The sequence below is a fragment of the Talpa europaea genome (genome assembly GCF_964194135.1).
Source record: "Talpa europaea genome assembly, chromosome: 2".
Classification (NCBI taxonomy): Eukaryota; Metazoa; Chordata; class Mammalia; order Eulipotyphla; family Talpidae; genus Talpa; species Talpa europaea.
The window spans coordinates 139,356,760-139,372,332 of record NC_140068.1 but is presented as its reverse complement, the minus strand read 5'-3'; the positions used below and the strand labels follow the sequence as shown (position 1 = coordinate 139,372,332).

Here is a 15,573-nt window from a genome sequence, read left to right as displayed (position 1 = left end):
GTTATTTTCCCACCTGGCATTAAGAGAGGCCGCGTACATAATTAAGCTCCACAGACCAGCTAGGCCCTGAGGGAGAGTGGTTACATCAGCATAGTTCTTGAGCTGTACTGAGGAAAGCTTCATCGTCCAAAACTGAGGAAATGTCCAGATTAACACAGGTAAAAAGTCAAGCTGCTTCTTACCCTCTTATGCAAATGAACACCGAGGAGACAAAGTAAACAAAGCAAAATGCTCCTGCCTTAGCTTTCCTGCTGGATGCCACTCTTTATCGTGGACCCAGAGCAGAACCCAGCACAAGTTCTAAATAATCCTCCACCAGCACCAAATTTGATAGCTCTGCCCCAAGCAAGAGAGAAGATGCCAAGAACTACTCCCACATTTGGGGACAGATGCCAATAGTAAGGTTTACCGTGGCCACTCCTGCAACAGGCACAGCCACTGAGGCAGGTTCATCACAGCAGGTTCATCTCTCCTCCATGAACTGGCAGGTAATCACTTTGCAAAGTGCTGAGAAATAGGGAAAGTCATGTGGGCACAGCAAGCAATGCAAAAGCCAGTCTGCCAGCTGCTCACCAGACTTAAAACCTTTGGCCAAGGCCATTATGATGCAGTTACAAATGACTGGTCTCTCACATAAGCATTAACAAATTTGTCTTTCCCATATTTCTTGCAATTTCCCCTTGTTTGACAGGTTTGTCTTCTTGCATTCCAAGGAAAAGGGTGTTAGAAAAAGCAAGCTGGTACCCACCTGTCTCTGTGCCAACCCCATCACCCCCTCTTTGCAGGCCCTCACCCATCTCCCCCTTTTTTTCCCCTTTGTATAAATACCCCTGCCCTCTGCCAAAGAGCAGGACGGTTGTCTTTCAGACATGAGTCTGCTGCCCTCCTCATTTGTCAACAAATTAAATCACTTTCCTTTTCCTCAAACTCTGTTTTCTTTTATTGGCTGAGGGAAACTGAGGTCGGCGTTCGGTATCAATCATGATTAGCTCATAAAATACAACAGCGTCAAGAGCGGGAGACAGAAAAATTCACTGCTTAATGTTCAGTTAGCAGACTTAAAAAATAAAACTTTAAAAAATAAACAAAAGGTAGACTTTAAAGGAATTCCCTTTGAAATAAGTTGTAGAACTACCCAGACCTCTTAAACATAATGTGGTTCTCAACATCTCAGGAGATTTTCAGAGAGAAAGGGATTGGTGGGAGGGTTGGGGTAGAATGTTCTCATAGCCAGAGGCTACTTCCATCCAAGCACCTTGAGTTTAGGAGTTTAAATCCTTATAGGACCCAAATAGGAAAGAGCAAACTATGTGTTCCTTGGTCCACAGGCCAAGGAAATCAGCTATTAAAAGGTGGTTCTCCACACACTGTAATCCACCAATGTTTCTCAGTCGTTACTCTAAATAGCAGTTGATGGAATTTTTTTAGCTAGTTCTCTGAAGTTTATGGTCCTTGGTTGAAATCTGAAGCAAGCCAGAATGATTACCTTTTTAAAAAAGATTTATTTATTTATGCATACAAGAGCAGGGGTACAGGCCAGAGGGGTGTGTGTAGGGTGAGGGAGGCGGGAGGGTGAGATGATTCACCAGAGACAGAACGGGGAACAACAGGCAGATCAATGAAAGTACACTGTTGAGGGGAGCAGCGGACGAGACAGGAGAGGTCTGCTGCGCCATGTGGATTGTTCCCTGGCCAGCCGGGGATCGAACTCGTACTACAGAGGCTGTGGACAGCTTCACAGGCTGTGTCTCAACCCCTTGCGCTAACAGGGAGGCCCCAGAATGATTCCATTTTAGTTTTAAATAAATCATCTGATTTTGCAGTGGGTAGCACTTCCTCAAGGAAGCCATCTCATTCACTTCCTCTGCTGATGGTGTGGAGAGAATACTGTTAAGGGACAGGAGTTGAGGGTGGAGAAGTTGAGGGTGGAGACCTGTGTGATCTGGACAGCAGCCAGCCACCCCCATGTTCCTGGATGAAACCCATCCTTCCGTTTTATATCTTGCTTTTCCAGTCTGCATATGTCCATGTCTAGACTTCAATGAGCAATAAATATATGTGCCTTTTCAAAGTGGCATTTGTGAGAGTACCATTTTCTCGCCAGGAAAGGTGAGAAAGATTCCTCCAAAGCCTGAAGCCTGCGTTACTTTCCTTATTGTGACAATGAGTTGCTAAGAAGGGCCAGCCGGGCCACTCAGGCGCCAGCAGTGTTATTAACTAAATTGATCCCACAGCATAGCAGCGGCAAGACCTGGGTTGTTTTTCTAGTAGGTTGGTCTCTTATTCCTGACTTTTGGGTAACAGACATGTCCTTCAAGTCCTTTTTCTTTGTCTTTTTGTTCCAAAGAAGGCTGTTGTGTCTCCGGAGCACCTTCCCCTCTGCCATGGTGGATGTGACAAGATCAGCTGGCTTCCAGATGGCAAGGTGTTCAGCAACGTTCAAAGGGAGAAGATCATCTCCAAGTTTCTTAAAGAGAGCGTTCTAAAGAGAGTGTTCCGTGCCAAGCAGGCGCCCAGCTACCAGAAAGAGGAGTCCAGCCACAGCTTTCCTGGCACCAGAAAGTAAGTTTTGCTCCTGAAACTCAAGACAATATTCAAAGGAAATTTATGATATAAAGGCAAGGAAAATAGGGCTGTGGGCACCTGGAGGGCTAGGAAGACTTAGGAAGCCATGCAAGCTCAGAAATCAAGTCTTGCAGAAAAAAATCAAAGGTGGAAACACGTGATTGAGAATTTATGCAAAGTACCAGCCGCAGCATATGCAGCAGCAACAGATGCAGAATATACTCATCGAAGCATTTAGCTTCTCTGGGAAGCATATCTGTGTACAGCACTATCACATTCATTCTGGGAATAGATTTTATTTGATTTTTTTTAAGATGTATTTTATGCATAAAGAGCTGGGGGTGGGGACTGAAATACACTGCTGAGGGGTGCAGCGGGGAGATAGGAGAGGTCCGCTGCACCATGTGAGTCACCGCCCTGGCTGGGAATCGAACTCGCGCTGCAGTGGCTACCAATAGCTTCACAGTGCTGTGTTTAACCCCTTGTACCACCAGGAAAGCCCTCATTCTGGGAATAGATTTTAAACCAGATTTCTTGTGTTTCTGCAAGAAAGTGTTTCTATCCTCCCAAGCAAGGCATTGCTAAGGAAGCAGAGAACTAAAGGTTAATTTCTAAAACCAAAAACACAACTCCAAACTAAAAATATTTTTGTTTAGATTTCTTTAAAGGAAATTCTACAGAGAGCTAGGATATTTAAAGTAAATGCTCACAGAAACAGAGTTCTAAATCAAGAATAAATATAATTGGCTGTGACTGAAGACAAAACAGAATGGAGGGCCTCCCTGGTGGCACAAGGGGTTAAACACAGCACTGTGAAGCTATCCACAGTATCAGTAGCACGAATTCAAACCCCAGCCAGGGAGCTGACCTACATGGCGCATCAGTCCTCTCCTGTCTCCCCGCTGCTACCCTTAGCATTGCATTTCAGTAGATTTGCCTGCTCTGCTCCCCACTCTGTCTCTGGTGAATCTTCTCACCCCCCACACCTCTACCCTACACCCCAGCTCTTGTATGCATAAATAAATAAATTTAAAAAAATTAAAGTATGGCAAATCTCAGGCTACCACTGAAAATGGAATCCCAGCAGGCCTTAGAAGGAAGGAGCATTCTCTCAGGTCAAGAACTGATGTTAGAACTTGACCTGAGCTGCAAGGGACACGGCCCACTGTCCCCTGACTCCTTACTCTCCAGGCTGGGTCCAGTCCAGACCCGAGGGTTTGAAGAGATCATCCTTCTCTTAGTTGTTTCCCTTCTGTTTCACGTGGATGCACGACATTTCCTACTTAGTTCTGCTCCTTGGACTTTTCTCCTGACCACATAGGCGGGATGTGCCCCACACAGACTCTGCTGCCACTCTAATTTTACACCTGCAGTGCTCCAAGTTTTAATTCAACAAGGGATGTGAGGGAGGCCTGACTTTGACACTGATGTCAAAGCTTCCAAAAGGCCTGCAGAGAAAGGAGGAACAGTCCAGTGAGCCTGGTCACCAGAAAGGAAGGTTTTTCAAAATATATTCTGTCAAGGTAAAAAAGTATCTGAGGGCCTCCCCGGTGGCGCAGCGGTTGAGCGCTGGGTTGCGAAGCTGCCCGCGGCCTCTGCGGCGCGGGTTCGATCCCCGGCTGCTCCCCGGCTGCCGGAGGAGGGTCCCACATGGCGCGCAGACCTCTCCTGCCGTCCGCTGCTCCCCTCAGCAGTGTGCTTCGGTCCTTCTGCCTGCTCTGCTCCCTGCTCTGGCTCTGGTGAATTCTCTCGCCCTCCCGCGCTTCTGACTGTGCCCAGTGCATGTATAAACAAAAACAAACAAACAAACCAGCAAACAAATAAATAAAAAAAAAAAAGCATGCCTCTATTAAAAAAAAAAAAAGTATCTGAGAGGATGTATTTATGGATGACAATTTTCAGAGGGATCAGGAATCAGATCAAGTTCTAAAAGAAAAGGAAAAGAGAGAAACAGAAACCCAACCAGGAAGATGGAGATGTAAGCTAGAAAGGTGAATTGCACCCACTAATGCACACATAAATTTTGTTCCTGTCCATAGGAAAAACAAAACATTTCCCAGCTAGACATATCTGTAGAAAGTGTTGGCTGCGAAGGCATGGATCCCAGTATTTACCCAATGTACTATCTTTCAAGTAATTGTAAGTTGGGAAAAGTCACTGAATATTTTTAAAGTTCAGGTTACTCATTTCTAAAATAAGAATAACTAGCAGTATCAAATTCATTGTGCTGTTAACGAGTCTTAAAAATGGTTCATCTATAGAAAATGTTCAGCATGATGATAGTCACCACACCATACACCATATATTCTAGTGATGTTATTCTTGGAGCAATTTAATTCAAACATTTATTGAGTAACTGTTATCCTGTGCCAGGCACTCCACTAGAACAGGCCAGGTCTTGCCTTGAAGGTGTTGGAAAGCTTATTTTTTTTTTTTTATAGAGGCATGTTTTATTTATTTATTTGTTTGTTTGTTTGCTTGTTTTGTTTATACATGCACTGGGTACAGTCAGAAGCGCGGGAGGGTGAGAGAATTCACCAGAGCCAGAGAGGGGATCAGAGCAGGCAGAAGGACCGAAGTACACTGCTGAGGGGAGCAGCGGGCGGCAGCAGAGGTCTGCGCGCCATGTGGGACCCTCCTCCGGTGGCCGGGGAGCAACCGGGGATCGAACCCACACTGCAGAGGCCGCGGGCAGCTTCGCAACCCAGCGCTCAACCACCACGCCACCGGGGAGGCCCTGTGTTGGAAAGCTTATGAGTGAAATATCATAACTGAATAATTATGTGACAGTGAATGAGGAATTATAAACAAACCATTTATATATAACCTGAAATAGGGATGTCAGAGGAGCAATTAATTCTCCCTGGGGTGTCAGGGAAGACAAGTGAACTAGATCTACATGCATAGGATTTAACATGGCAGAGGGAGGGAGGAGGGTGCTCAGGGGAGTCATGCAACATCTGACACATTTGACATGTAGCAGGCCCAGGAAAGGTGATGTGCAGGCCTCTAAATCTGGCTGCAGGCCTGGCTAAGAATGTGGACTTTACTTGTTAGGCCTTCGGAGCACAAACGAACAGGTCTGTGTTTTAGAGCTACAGAATGGAAAGTAGAAGAGGCCCCAGAGACCATCTTCCAAGGGCCTAGGTAACCCTGTTCCCTCACCTGTCCTGTCTCCTAGGAACCTTAGCAGGTAGGCAGTGATGGAGATGCAGGATGAACCAGACAGGCAAGGCCCATGCCCGCAGAGAGTTTTACACTCTAGTGGCATGAAACAGACAACAAAAAAGCAAACAGGACAAATAAACCAGACCGCAAGGACCAGAGAATTGCAGCTGGTATTAGGAGATGCAGTGAGGTGGCTAAGGCTTCTCTAAAGTGAAGTCAGGGAGCCCTTTCTGAGAGGAAAACAGAAACACAGAGGAAGGAGACAGACATCCCTGGGCAGAGGGGGTTGGGAGTGGGGAGCAAAGATCTGAGAAACCCTGGAAATTCTTTTCAGCATCTGGTGTATCGTATGTGTTTTTCTGGGAAATTCTCAAAGATACGTGGGATCCCCTTCGACCAAATGTTAAGAACCAGTGCATTTAGGACACCACTAAAGGACACATGTGGGCCGGGGAGGTTTGACTCTCCAGCTGAGCTTTCAACCTAACTGAGCATCAGCAACCTAACAAAAGCATCAGCAAAGGACCCCAGACATTTCTTCTTCAAATACCAACACCTCATTATGAAGGGTGCATGCCACAAGCATTTTTACTATTCATTTACCTGCATGGACTTGAGCTCTATTCTCAGACACAAACATGTAAATACCCACATATTTACTACTTACATACATTCTATACATATCGTAATGCATATGTTATATCAACATTATGCGTGTATATATTCCTCCGCCCCTACCCCATCCGCCCTATCCCCACTCCCATCCTCACCCCGACTTACCTCATGGAATCCAAGTAAGAGATACTCGAAGGGCAAAACTGGCCTCCCTTGGTCTGAAGTGAATCCTAGACGAAAGAAAAACCTCAAAAAACAAAACACACTTTTTTTTCTGACCATCAAGCCGATGCCCCTAACCTAGAACTGCCCGTGGTGGGCGCACTGTCAGCGGGCGCCTCCCTTTGCGCCCCTTCGTCCCATGTGGCCTGCCAGAGCCTGGCGAGAACTTGGCCACGTCGAGCCCCGAGTCCAGCGCAGCGCCGGGCAGGGCACCCTCGGTGCTTGGTCCGGCCCTGGGGAGGAAGAGGCGGGCCAGGCCTTGTTGGCCAGGGGCCCACCCGGCGCCACGCGGGGCCCCGCTGGGTCGCTCGGGGTCAAGGTCAGGCCCCGGAAGGCGCCGTCGGCGCCCCCACCCCCCGCCCGCCATGGCCCAGTGGCGCCGGCCGTCCGGGGGGCGCGGAGGCCTGCGGACCCCCTCGGGGCCCAGCGGCTGGGCTGCCGCGCCTGCGGACGCCGGTACCCGGTGGCCCCAGTGGAACGCGGGGCCGCGGCGGGTGGCGCCGCTCGAGGACCGCGGCCGCGGGGCCCGGCCGCCGGCGAGGCCGCCCTGGGCACCCCCCGCGCCCGCCCGCGGGCCCCGCCGGCCGCCCGCCCGCGGCCCGCTGCCCGCGCTGCCCTCCCTGTCCCCCCGCGGCAGGAAGGCCGAGCCGGACGCGGCGCCCGCCAAGCCGCACGCGGAGGCGCCGGGGCCTCAGGGCGCCCTCGGGGACGACGCCGGGGACGACACGTGGGCCACGGGGTAAGAGCGGCCGCCCCGTCCCGGGCCCTCCCGTCAGGGCCGCCGCCCCACGCCGGGCCCCGACCCCTCCCTCGGGCCCCCCTCCCAGCCGCGCCCCCCTCGCCCCCCCAGCTGCCCGCGCCCCCCCTCAGCCCAGCCGCAGCGGGAGCGCCCCCCCCCCCCCCGCGCCGTCGCCCGAACTTAGCCCTCGCCCCACTTCTCAGCACTCCCCACCCCCCTACAGACAATAAATTGTAAACGTTGAGAAAATAGCTGATGACTGCGGTGGCGTTCATGTGCGAGTCTTTCCCAGAGCCAGAGATCAGATGGTTTTTACCTCAGGCCGGTGGGGGTGGGCGGAGGCGCGTGAGAGTTTGGTCTGGAAAGCGGTGTTGGCTCCTGAGGGCCTGTTAGTGTCTCTGAACTGTCTGGGGCGCGGGCCCCGCCTGGGGCTTTCATCCCGCAACCCAGAAGCTTTGAATGCCTGGGACAGAACTAGCCCTCTGTGGTAAGTTCCAGAGAATTCCTTGTCTTTTGTCTAATTTTATTTTAGCCTCCTGCCTGATGTCTCCTTTCTCACCCTGGCATTTCCTAATCTTCTGTCAGCGAGATCTTCCCACTGGCTGGGCCCTCTCTGCCCCCATTTTCTGACTGAGTAGCTGGTTGACTACCTGATGCTGTCCCCAGCCTGCCTTCCTAGGCCCCTCCCCTGCTTCCTAAGCATTTTCTTCACCTCCTTTAGTTGGGGAGCCAAAGCTCATGTTTTCTTTTAACTAAATGTTGTGCCTCACCCATCCATGTGCCTGTCCCACAACCTGTATAGGATTTTAAGGGAACACAGGACCAGCTACAGCAAAATGGGGAGAAGAAACGGGGAGACCGGTGGCACCAACCTGCGGGCCTCAGACATCTCTCATGAGGTATGGCAGATGCTGTTGAACTTGAGTGTTTGGGTAGCGGCTCCCCTTGAGTGTTTAGGTAGCGGCTCCCCTATTGCCCCTTCTGCAGAGGCCCCTTGCTGCTTTCTCTCCGCCAGAGGTCTGTACCGAGTCCTCTCTTGGAACATATAAAACAGAGAAAGTTTATTTCTTTTCACAAAGCAAAAGTTAGCCAGCCTCTCTAATTCCCCAACATTTCCTATAGCAGTTGGGTTTTGCTAAAGATGCTACTTGATCAATCAGGCAGTATTTACCTTTTTAAAGCTTCTCACACATGTTTTGTGGGAAAATGTTGGTAAGGCAGATGGGCTCTTGAAAAGGGGAACCCACCCCCAACCATTCGGGAGTTTGCAGTCTAGCTGACACCACATGTGATGTTGAGTCTCCCTTGCCACTTTCCACATTTGATGATTTTAGTTTTATTGTTAATATAAGACTAGTTCTCTCACATGTTATGTTGTACTTGAGCATGCTAGGATTACATGACTGAAAGAAACTTGAGAATCTATCAGGGAGGTTTTAAAAATACAGATAAGTGGACCTTACGTTAATCCTGATGAATCAGAATCTGTGGTATTTTTTTTCAACTGTTATTTTTTAAAGGCTCCCCCAGTGAGTATCATGTGGAGACTAGACCTGTACCGAGGGAGCAGAGAACTTTACTTATTTTTCAAAAATCCCCAGAGAAAATCACCCGTGGCCTATCTTCCAGTGTTCAACTACCCTTTCTTGTCTCCAAGGAGACAACTTCCTTGCGGGTCAACTAAATCTCCACGCGGACTTTAAGCTCATTTCTGCCTGTTCCACCTCAGTGTGGAGAGCTGATACTGAACACCTAGCACTTCATTTGGATATTGGTTAGAGTTTAATATATAAAGGGGTTTTCTTGTTTGAGATAGAAAACAACAGAGTTCACTTCTTAAAAATCACTTAAACTGCCTCATCATTTCCCCTTCTCTAGGATAAGTTATTCAAGCCTCTTCTATGCACACTCCATATTTCCCTCCCAGAGCGCTCGGCACAGTGTCCAGAATTCCCCCAGTCTATCTTAGCACCGTTCTCATTCATTTGGGGGTTTTCTTTGGGATATTTCCTGAGAGTTACTCAATATCTGGAGTCTAGGATGTGCCGGGGACTGATCAGCGTCAAGGATGATGTGACGATGAGAGGGTTTTCTTTGGTTGATGGAAAAATTTTATAGGCTTTCAGGTCTGGTATTCAGAAACAGAAAATTTAGTGAATGTACCCTATGGACCAGGAATACCCTGAACTGGACATTTTATTCTCTCCTAAACATCTAATTTGGAAATCTGTGTGCCATGACTTTTAAGAAAATGAGAATGAAACTGTAATTATTGTAAGAGCCTTTCCATGTCTGCACTATGTTGTCAAAAGCTGATAGGTCAGATAAGAGGACATGGCCCACTCCTTGGAAATGCTGGCCTGTCCTTACGGGAGGGAGGGGCCTTGTACCTTTTGTCATCCTTTGCCCAAAGGGCATGTAACATCATGCATAGAGCTTTTGAACTTTCCTTAACATTATCTTAAAATGAATATTGTTTTAGAACTTACCTCACTGGAGCGTGGATTCAGAAGGACCTGTGTCTGAAAATAAAAACCACCTCCCTGGAAGGGAGAGTGCAGCAGGTGGTAAGAAACTCTAGATATCTTTACACCGATAATTGTAAACACATGGAGATTTATATTTATAACATGAATAGCTGCTCATATTAAAGGGGGTTTGCTTTTTAATATAACCAGTGTTGTTTAATTATTAATTGTCATTTTTTCATATGCATTCTTTCAGGCAAAATTAACAAGGTAAGGATAAATGTTTGGTTTTAAATAATTCAGAAAACAGTATTAAACATTATATGTATATATGTTCTTGAAAAAAAGTTTCTTTCCTCAAAGTTAAACTTTACATTTCCCTTCTATAGAGTTCTTTAAGCAAGTCAAAGCCTTTACTGTTTTCCAGGGGTGCAAATTGGTTATTCAATTAATATTATATTAATATAACAATATTGTAAGTGAAAATTAACATTGTAGATAGTGAAAATATTGTTTTCTAGAGATTGCAAAAAGGGACGTAGTTTCGGCCCTTAAGATATCATAAAGCTATTGAAATGTTTAACATATTATTATTAGTGTGAAAATTTATCTTTCATTTACCTTTTTTTGATCAAAAGATAAAATACCTCCTATTAGAAGAAAGACAGTCTTTCATGATATTCAAGACTCATTAGGTTACACTTAGTATTAATGATTAAAGTAATTGCTGCTGAAGCCAGCAAAAACAAATGACGTCTGTGTGGATTAAAGAGGAGTATCCAAGGATTTGACTGCATATTTCTTGGTTAGAACAAGAACTGTACATTCTTAGAAGAATAGGGGAGCAGAGATATGTTGTGTTCAAAAGTTTCCTCTGCTTTATAGAACCATCTGGAAATTCCAATAGAGCAAATGATGCTAGAACTTAATTTGTCAGAGCCTGCTCACAAAATAACACAGGTGGGGATTTATTCATCATACTCTTAGTAAAGTGTTGTTTCGAAATCCATGCAGTCACTAAATTGTCCATGGTTTTTCTCTTATCAGAATAGTAAACAAGGGTCATTTCAGTTATGGGGTTATCCTCTTAACGAAGGAAGTGCCACAGAGAACAGGTGAGCGCGTACTTACTTATTTTTGTGAACCCCTAAATGACTAAAACAAAGTCAACTACAGATGCGATAACTACTCGTCTGAAATTCTAGAACCGAACACAACTAGAAGAAAAAAGCATTGTGTACAAATAGTGGGAGATTACAGAGACTTGCCCTTAACCAGGGCATGTGACTGGCAGACCCCACAGAGATAACCGGGACATGGGTGATTAAGCCTTTACTTCCCTTACAAGAAGTGTTAAGATGGATAGAGTTTGGACCTGTTTTTTGAAGGGAAGAGGAATTGTAATAGAAAAGTAATTTCCCACGTGCGTGGAAGAATTTAAATTCATTGAACCCTCATTGAACTCAGTGAATGATCACAGCAATGCTATAAGGTAGGTTCTGTCACCATCACCCTGTTTTACAGATGATAACACTGAGGCTGACAGGCAGTTCACCTAGGCCACACCATCAATGACTGGTAGAACCAGGTTGTAAAAGTAGCTTGGTTCTCGCTCATCACCACTATGGTATATTACTTCTCAGATCTTACCTGGGTTTGAATGCTTTTATATAGAGAGATAGATAGATATAGTGTGTGTGTGTGTGTGTGTGTATATATAAAGGTGTGTTTGTGTGTACATGTATATATTTTTTGTTCTTAAATTTTCTTTTTTTTTAAGATTATTTATGCATACAAGAGCTGGGGTACAGGCCAGAGGTGTGGGAGTGAGAGGATTCAGCAGAGACAGAGTGGGGAACAGACAGGCAGATTGACCAAAGTATACTGCTGATGGGAGCAGCGGGCGAGTTAGGAGAGGTCTGCTGCGCCATGTGGGTTGCTCCCTGGCCGGCGGGGAATCGAACCCTCGAACTCATGCTGCAGAAGCTGTGGACAGCTTCATAGGTTGCGTCTTAACCCCTTGTGCCACCAGGGAGGCCCCACTTAAATTTTCATGTGTATTAGAACCAGCTAGAATGTTTCTTAAAAACACAAATTACTGTTATTTCGAAATTAACACTTCATCGAGCCTTGTCATGTCACCTTTACACACAGTGTATTTCTTAATGGAGATCCTGAGGTCTGTTCCTCTCTTTTGACCCAATTTCACAACAGGGTGGTTCCCTTGATAACAATTATTTCCTAATCTGATGATTTTACCTCTGATAGGCTCAGTGAAGCTCACCTCAGGCTGGAATTTCAGGGGTGAACCTGGGAAGCACAGTGACTAATGTTCCGTAGAAAACTGGTGCCTGCAGGGTAGGAGAGACTGGAAAGACTCAGCTGGGAACAGGAATTTCAATGAGAGGTCAAATTAAGTCAATTTTATCACATGGACAGAGGAGCAAACACAAACTGAGGCAGTCAAGGGCAGCAGCCAAGGCCACGGACCTGGGGTCCCAGCACATGGCTTTGATTCCCAGCTCTTCCACTTACTAGATGCGCAAACCTCACCTGTCTGTGCCTCAGTTTCCTTACCCATAAAAGGTAGAAAATCAAAGTGCCTGTCTCACGAGGTTGTTGCGGGACTACCCAGTATAATGTGTTTATAGCTTTTCATTATTGTTACTGGAAGGGCCTGATAAAGGGCAGAGTTAGAAGTTGGGCATCCATGAAAGACTAGTCTTCTAATCTAGTCTTCTAACCTCCAAATTTCATGCTCTTTTTTTTTTTTTAAGATTTATTTATTTATGCATATACAAGACATGGGGTACAGTCCAGAGATGCGGGGGGTGAGAGGATTCACCAGAGACAGAGTGGGGAACAGAACAGGCAGATTGACTGAAATACACTGCTGAGGGGAGCAGCAGGCGAGACAGGAGAGGTCTGCCTCGCCACGTCTCTCCTACCTACTCCTAAAACAAAAGTGCACCATCAGGTGAACATTACTGTGGGCTATGTCTGGAGTAATTTTTAATAGCCATTGTCTTGTTTCTTTGTATATTAGAATAATTTTTAAAAAGCATAATGGATAGGGCCTCCCTGGTGGTCTTGGGGGTAAGCCTCAGCATTACCACTGCGATCCCCTCCGAAGCAGCATGAGTTCAGTCCTCACTGGGGACTGAAGTGGGTGCAGCAGACTTCTCCTTTCTCGCCCACTGCTCCCCGCAGCAGTACATTTCAGTAGATCTGCCTGTTCCACACCCCACTCTGTCTCTGGTGAATCCTCTCACCTGCCCCCCACCTCTGGCCGACACCCCAATTCTACGCAAAAATAAATAAAATCTTAAAAGCATAATGACTAAAGTAAAACCCTTTATTAAGTAACCTTCATTAGGTAACATTCTAAGTGTCTTTTTTTTTAAAAGAAGATTTATTTATTTATGTATACAAGAGCTCGGGTATAGGCCAGAGGTGTGGGGGGTGAGAGGATCGACCAGAGATAGAGTGGGGAACAGAATGGGCAGATTGACCGAAGTACACGGCTGAGGGGAGCAGCAGGTGAGACAGGAGAGATCTGCTGCCCCATGTGGGTTGCTTCCTGGCTGGCCGGGATCGAACTCATGCTGCAGTGGCTGCGGTTTGCTTCATAGTGCGGTGCTTAAACCCTTGCGCCACCAGGGAGGCCCCTAAGTGTCTCTTTTTATCTAACTCTAGGCCAATAGACATTTCACTGTAATTTCAGTTTGCACTGGATAGCCTCTTTTTCAGACTTCTTAACTGCATGTACAATATGTTCAAAGATAAATATATAAAATTAGTCTAGTGTCCCTCAGGCACTAGATTGCTCTCCACCTGAGAATGGACAATGGAATGCCCAGTTAATATCTCAATCTATACTTTTCAAAATTGCATACATTTCAATGTGATTAAGGCATATTAGGAAATTAACATTTCTGTTACAGCTAGGTAGATCAATGTGTCACTGGGAACTAAACATTAAACAGTCTTTGATAAAGGTTATTTGTTATCATTTTGACAGCATTTTCATTCCAGGTAACAAGTCATTCATTCATGAAATCATTTTTTTCAGGGATTTCAAGAAATCTTCAATGGAGACTGGCTTTAATGTAACCAATAATTCCATAAGGCTGTTTACGATGAACGACCCTCTTAGTGCCTCAGTTGATAAGCAAATTGGTTCCTACCCTAGTCTGCAGATGCCTTTAGGTCTCTGCTGGCCCTACGCTGACGGAGACTTTTTTAAGGACAGAATGGAACCTCGCCTTACTTTGTATTCAACTGAAGACATCAACAGTGACATTTTCTCTCCGCTGAACTGGAATTTGAAATATGGAAACAGCAGCGTGGAAGAAAATTTAACAGATGAAAGCGATTTATCAGAAAATGAAAAAGCAAATGACACTTTACTGAGCTATTTTAAGAAGATGGACCTGAACTTAAAACCAGAGACAATAGACACCGTTGAAGAGCCTTTCACAGAGGAATCGAGTGAGGTATTCCCGTATCCTGATTTTCTCCCTCCTCCTTTCAACACCCTGGACTTGCACAAATTGGCCCTTTCAAAATCTGAGAGTTGGAAAGGGACCATGGAACCTGCAGAAAGCTCTGTTGATCGCTTGATAACCCGTTTACTGGAAATGGAAAGATTACAACACTTGACTGTACAAAAAGAGCGGCCAAGGCTGCCCTCCACCTTCTGCACCCTGGCAGTTAATGAACGACCGTCTTCCTCCAAAGCTCTATCCAAAGGGAGACAGCCAAAGCTTTCTGACTCTTTAAGTCTTCAGACAATGGGTATAGATAAAAATCGAGAAAAAAGGAAAAGCAGTTCTGGTCCTTTCAGCCTGGAACAAAATGCTGCAAAATGGAACTGGAGCAATGCTGGGAAATACAAGTGGAGTTCTAGGCCATCTCTAAAAAGCTCCACCTCTGCGAAACAATTGATTGCAACTTACAAAGACTTCAAGAGTCCCAAAAGTTCCATTTTAATTCCATGCCAAGAACTCTCTGCTAAGCAAGCGACTGCCCAGACAACTCCATCACTGGTTAAAATGGTCTCGGCTAGATGTCTGCCACCGAGGTCTCCGGTCCCTGTTTCACCCCTCCCTCTGTCTTTTCCCGAAAACCAGAGGGAAGAAATTAAGGCGTCAAGGACCAAAAAGAAACTTTACCGAAAAAATATAGCATTGGACAGACCGTTCTATATTCAGAAGCTAAACTGTCTGTCACCATCATTTATAGTGAAGGATAAGTGCTCACCCATTAACCAAAAGTAACACTGTTCTTCCATGTGAGCACATCTGTTCCAAGAAGTCCAGCTAAAATATGGTTCATCATGCAGAAGATACAGGTAATAAAATCACACACTCACAAAACAATTGCTCCATATGATACAGAGTGGGGCTTGTGAGAATCTCTGCTGAGATGTCTGTGTAGACCCTGGCGCTCCTAGACGGGGAGAGGGGACATCTTTTGCACGTTATGTTGCAGAGAAGTGTTCACTTAGTAAACTAAGGCATTTGAGTCAAAAGATTATTTGTTTCCAGTTGTAACTCTGTCATCAATAAATGGTATAAATAAAGTATTCCCACTGTCGTCTTTTATTGTGTTCTTAGGCGGTCCTACGTGAGGCCATTATTTGATCAGTGATGTCTTTGGTTCTCTGGTACTTTTTTTGCTTTCTCTCCTCATCTCCACAAACCTCCTTTGTCTACTCTTTTGACCTCTGGGTATTTGTTTGGCTCTTCAAAGCTCAAGTCGGTCTTCTGTTAAATTAACATACAAGATCCAGAA

At 45.9% G+C, this 15,573-nt stretch overlaps 1 protein-coding gene across 1 annotated transcript; it reads left to right on the top strand.

Annotated features, from left to right (window-relative positions):
• Positions 1–476: 476 nt before the first annotated feature.
• On the top strand, positions 477–15,056 carry FAM217A (family with sequence similarity 217 member A; the record flags this gene model as incomplete). Its single annotated transcript, XM_084259464.1, has 7 exons — positions 477–488; positions 2,348–2,562; positions 7,208–7,309; positions 9,792–9,876; positions 10,663–10,737; positions 10,825–10,892; positions 13,850–15,056. The coding sequence occupies 7 exons, from the start codon at positions 477–479 to the stop codon at positions 15,054–15,056; spliced, it is 1,764 nt and encodes a 587-aa protein (XP_084115590.1).
• Between the last annotated feature and the right edge of the window lie 517 nt (positions 15,057–15,573).